The sequence below is a fragment of the Ictidomys tridecemlineatus genome, chromosome 1, assembly GCF_052094955.1.
Source record: "Ictidomys tridecemlineatus isolate mIctTri1 chromosome 1, mIctTri1.hap1, whole genome shotgun sequence".
NCBI classification, from domain to species: domain Eukaryota; kingdom Metazoa; phylum Chordata; class Mammalia; order Rodentia; family Sciuridae; genus Ictidomys; species Ictidomys tridecemlineatus.
The window spans coordinates 187,490,286-187,496,032 of record NC_135477.1 but is presented as its reverse complement, the minus strand read 5'-3'; the positions used below and the strand labels follow the sequence as shown (position 1 = coordinate 187,496,032).

Below are 5,747 nucleotides of genomic sequence, written 5' to 3'. Positions count from 1 at the left end.
TCAAGCTTTTATGATACTCTAGACTCTTTGTACCTGCAAATATAAATGTAAAAATAGGTCTCAATATAGATGATGCGACCATTGAAGATAAACTTAATGAATAACGTGTGTTCAGGTCCTGGTACTAACAACAAAATTAAACCTGGAGGATAAAAAGAAGTGGGAAAGTACCACAAAAAGTTCTCATGTCCTACTTTTTAATGCACATATACTACAAATTTATTTAAAAAATTGTCTTCTCACTTTTCATTAGTTGAATTATCATACTAATTCAGCGAAAAAGCCTCTGAGTGTGTGTTTCCATTATCAAAATTAGTGTTGTAATTCCAAAACCACAGAAGTTATGTTTGCTGCTGTGATAACTAGAATGAAAGTCTTGTATATTATTTTAATGTCATTTTTAGCATGCGATATTTGCTTGCACAAAGAAATACCATGTGTTTTTAGAATTTCAGAAATTGAAACCCTCAATAGAGAGGAGACAATACTCAGAGAAAACAATATATTCATGGTGGATTGTATAGGATACACAGTACCTTCACAGGACAAGAACAATGCTTTGGATGGTGTACCACTTCAAAGACCAGCTGAGCAGCTTCTGTTTCGGAGGTGAGCAGCATAGCTCTGGGAGAAGCCCCTAGCTTACTCAGCTGCAGCAGTGCCAGTACGGAGGAGAGAGCAGGCACTAAAGGTGTGGAGGAATTGAGGTCACTGAGGATGCAGACTAAAGCACACAGGGCACTTCTGTGCCCCAAAGGCCATGTCTATGGTGAACAGGAATACTGAGTTGGGGAGCTGGGAAAGCAGGATCCTAGCTTCCTCCAGGGCTGAGCCTGGGAGGAAGTCCTAGGAATGCTCTTGCTGGGAGTCAGCAGGCAGGAAGGCTCTAGCCTCCTCACTGGGTTTCCTGTGCCTGGTGTAGACTTTGTATTCCAAGACCATGTATGTGTCCAGGATGTGCTGAGTTGGTTACAGAGAGAACTGGGGCAGGAACATTCTATTCAGGTCTTAAAATCAATTCAAGAAAAAGGTAAAGATTGAAAAAATAAACAACAAATAATTTTAAACAAACACTAATAAAGGCAATTCATTTTTATTCACTTTTACTGTTTCAATTCATGTTTAATATTCAATTTTTATTTTTACTTACTTTCAAGGAATTTGAGGAACTAGGTTTTCATGGAGAAATGGAACCAAACTTCAAATGATTTCATTTTGTTGGGACTGTTACCACAAAACCAAACTGGCCTACTTCTCTTGCTCCTGATCATATCTGTGTTTCTTATCGCCTGTTTGGGGAACTCAGGGATGACTGCCCTCATCTTCTTGAACCCCCGGCTCCATACCCCCATGTACTTTCTCCTCAGCCAGCTCTCCCTCATGGACCTCATGTACATCTCCTCCACTGTCCCCAAAATGGTGTACAACTTCCTCTCTGGCCAGAAAAGTATCTCCTTTTTGAGTTGTGGTGTGCAAAGCTTCTTCTTTGCAACGATGGCAAGTTCTGAAGGCTTACTCCTCGCCTCGATGGCCTATGACCGCTTCGTGGCCATCTGTCACCCCCTCCATTATCACATATATATGAGCAAAAGAATGTGTGTGAAGATGATCTTGATATCCTGGACACTAGGTTCCCTCAATGGCCTAGTCCACACTGTGTATACTCTCCATCTTCCATACTGCAGGTCCAGGACCATCAGTCACTTCTACTGTGACATCCCAGCCATGTTGCTTCTTGTCTGTACAGACACCTGGGTCTATGAGTATGTGATTTTTTTTAGTGCAGTCTTGATTCTCCTCCTTCCTTTCCTTGGCATCACTTTGTCCTATGGACGAGTCATTTTTTCCGTCTTCCACATGCGCTCAAATGAGGGGAGAAGAAAGGCCTTCACCACGTGCTCCACACATTTAACTGTGGTGACATTTTACTATGCTCCTTTTGCCTACACTTATCTCCGTCCCAAGAGTGTCCGCTCACCAGAAGAAGATAAAAACCTGGCTGTCTTCTACACCATCCTCACGCCCATGCTCAATCCCATCATCTACAGCCTGAGGAACAAGGAGGTGCTGGGGGCCATGAGGAGAGTGTGTGGGATGATCTCCCCCAGGAAGAAGTGAGCACTGCGGTCCCTTCTCCTCTGTATGGCTTTTCTCCATGCAGACTGGGGCACCCTGGTGCAGCACTCACCAATAGAATTATAATGTGATTCCACATATGTAAGTAGATTTCTAGTGACCTGTTTAAAATCAAATTAAAGTAAATATTGATTATTATATAGATTTATCTACATTAATACTTAATATATTTATTTAATTGAAAACAAATGTTAACATTAACAAGGTTGGTATTATATTATTTTATATTATATATTAATACTCAATATAATGTTCGTTCACATATTTTAATGTAGTAACATACTGATATTTAATATTATCATTAGTATGTTTGACATTATACTCTTGCTTTGCTTATATCGCTTGTTTTCATTCTACATTTCCCAACACTGTGTGACTTTTATGTTATATCCCATTAGCAGCATGCACTTCATACACTTCAAGTTTCCTACAACCACATGGGGCCAGAGTCTCCTGATATCCAGCACTTCTGGGTGCCTAGTAGTCCTCTTCTTCATGATCACAGATGGGTTTTTATTCTCACTGTGATTCCTGGTCTTTTAACAAAGAATTATACTCTGAACACTTTAAAATAAATATTTCACTCAGTATGTTAGGGAGACCTTGTTTCAAGAAAAAAGAAATGCTGAGGATGTGGCTAGCCAGTAAGCACTCCTGGGTTCGATCCCAAGTACCAATAGAAAATCAGAAAACTCAACAACAAAAACTCATTTCTACTCTTCTAAATTTTAGTTTTGATTTTTGTAGAGATATTGAAATCCAAATGGCTCCTAGGATGGAGTGTTATTTACATCTGTAATCTTTCTTCAGGCACACAATATATAAAGAAGCTCCTTCTATCCCAGCTACCAAGGCCACAGTTTCCTATTGCCTTTTTCATACTCCATGATGGAATACTTGCCATGGTTCTTGCCTTCACCGAAAGACATACCTTGGCCTTTTTTCAGCAGGGGCTCATTTGAGGTGGATGTGGGGTCTCTGATTTTCTAATATCTAAGTAGTTAGTTTACTTCTAAGAGGGCACATTAATTTTAACATCCAACATCTCAGGTACAGCTGTGTGCATAGGGTCACTGTGACCCATCCTCTCTAATCTATCTGCCTGGTCAATTCCAGGAGTTATGGCCAGGACATGAGCAATATCCAGTTCCATGAACATGCCCAGATCATTCCTATCCCATGCCCTGCCCACAGACCCCAAACCTGTTCTTATTGGCTGTGTTGAGGCCCCTTGACCTGAGAGTCCTGGAGTGAGTCAGCACATGTAGCTGAAGTTTGACCAGGTGACATCTGCTATTAGTTCTGCCTCCTGCCTGGACACTGTTCTTGGTGTGTACACATCCAGCCTGGTTCCTCTGTGTGTCTGAAGATTTTATGAACCAATGTATTTTAGGATGTTCATTTTTCTGTCTCAATGCAGATTAATTTCTTTCATTTCACTTAAGAACCCTGGGTGATACATTCAGATTGTAAATATCAGTTGAACTGTGGCTATGAAGTCCTTTGGAGTGTAAGGGCAATGACTATAGTGCTAAAGGAGGATTAAAATGATGTTTTAAATTTGGCTGAAAGGTAAGATCATTTCACAGTTGTTTAGAGTTCTGTAAAAGGAGTAAAAAAAAAAACTCAGTTTAAGGCCCAAATATCAATCTAGTTTCAAACTTATGGCACACTTCCACATCTGTGTCCTCTAAAATGTCTTAAGTACTCAGTGTTCAGTGATGGATCTGACATCTACTCCTTAAAGGAAGTGCTTTTTTCTCTCTAGATTTAAGGGTAAGAAGAAATACGTAAAGACTTTGAGGTAATACTTATAAGTTAATTGTTACTTCATCCCACATTAATCATACTACTGACCCACAATTGTGATGAGAATGATATGAAAAAACTATTAATTTCTTTTTTGAGTACAAGTGTGTGGATCAAATCTCAAACACTCACCCATATAGGCCCAAAGACCAGCCAAGACCAAACCCGTACTAGTGGAACTTCTAACTGAAGATTGCACCATGCTGCTACCAGAACACATCATCATCATTCGCCATCATCCCAGCCTACATGGGGAGACAGGAAGCTGAGAGCTACTACAACCAGCTTTACAAATTCCCAACCACAAAGGCTGGCAACTAAGTGAGCACAGACACATTAGATTTTAAAAAGCCCAGCCCTGTTCTAAAATAGATCCCATTCTAGCTCACCATGGAAGTGTTAGAAAATTTAAAGAAAATGATATTGTCCTGTGCACCTTATCATATCATAATGGAATGAAACTAGAAACCAACACACACACAAATAGAAAATATACAAACTTGGAGAGTGAGCAATTCTATTTTTAATTAGGAATTGATAATAGAAGAAGAAGAATCAAGAAATTCTAGGAAATAAGGACAGCAAAAACACTAATATCAAAATATCTGCAAAGTTATCAAAGCAGTTCTAAGAGAGAAATTTATAGCATTGAATGCCTACATTAAAATAGAAACTCCAAAGAAATAAGCCTGTATTCCATCTTGAGGCCTTAGAAAAGAATAACAAAATAATTCCAAAATAAGATTGAAGTCAAAATTAATTAGATTCAGAATAAAATACACAAGATCAATGTAATGATTTGGTTCTTGATAAAGATTAATAAATTGATAAACCCTCAACTAACCAAAAATAGAGAGACATAATGCAAACAAGCAAAATTAAGCTTAATAAGGAGATTTCACAGCAGAGACTTCTTAATTCCAGAGAATCATTAGAAACTCTTTTGAAAATTTATACTCCAGGAAACTGGAAAATTTAAAAGACTTTTACAAATTTCTAGACATATAGGATATATCCCACATGAACCATGAGGATATAGAAAGCATAAACAGAACAATTTACAGTAATTGGATTGAAATAGCAATTAAAATCCAAAATGAAAAGCCAAAGATGAAAGGGATCTGCAGCTGAGTTCTAGCAGACCTTTAAGAGGAACTGACATTATTCTTTCTCAAATTCTTCAAGAAATTAAAAGAAACGCTCTCCAACACTTTTCATGAAGCCAGTATTACTCTGATACCAAAACCAAAGACACATCAAGGAAAGAAAATTACAGACCAATGTCCTGATGGAGAGAGAAGAAATAATTATTAATAAAATATGAGCAAACTACATTCAAACACACATTAGAATGGCAATATACCACATTCCAGAGGGTTTCATCACAGAGATGCAAGATTGATTTGACAAAGCAAACAAATAAATGTAATTCACCACTTAAATTCATTAAAGAATAATCATCTCCATAGATGCAAAAGACAAAAAAATTCAACACCCATTCATATTAAAAATGCTGGAAAAACAAGACATAAATGGATTTACTTCAGTACTGCAAACAAATCCAAAGCCAGCATCTTACCAAATGGAGAAAAACTAAAAGTATTTTCTCTAAAATCACAAAAGAAATGCACATAAAACTCAAAGGGACACTAATTTCAATCCACTAGGAAAGTAAATCAAGAAACAAATCAGAAGTATGGGGGATGGGCTAAAGAACTCAAAAAATTAAACAATAAGATAACAAATAATCCAATCAACAAATGGGCCAAGGACCTGAACAGACACTTCTCAGAGGAGGACAT

General features: G+C 37.9%; 1 protein-coding gene across 1 annotated transcript; it reads left to right on the top strand.

The window, feature by feature from the left end:
- The first annotated feature begins 1,179 nt into the window (after positions 1–1,179).
- Positions 1,180–2,118, top strand: LOC144366661 (olfactory receptor 2L13-like). Its single transcript, XM_078021227.1, has one exon. It carries the CDS (start codon positions 1,180–1,182, stop codon positions 2,116–2,118), a length of 939 nt encoding a protein of 312 aa, XP_077877353.1.
- The last annotated feature ends 3,629 nt before the right edge of the window (positions 2,119–5,747 follow it).

Bases quoted from the DNA above. Each gene is read 5' to 3' on its own strand.
- LOC144366661 (XM_078021227.1), top strand. From the start codon at position 1,180: ATGGAGAAATGGAACCAAACTTCAAATGATTTCATTTTGTTGGGACTG.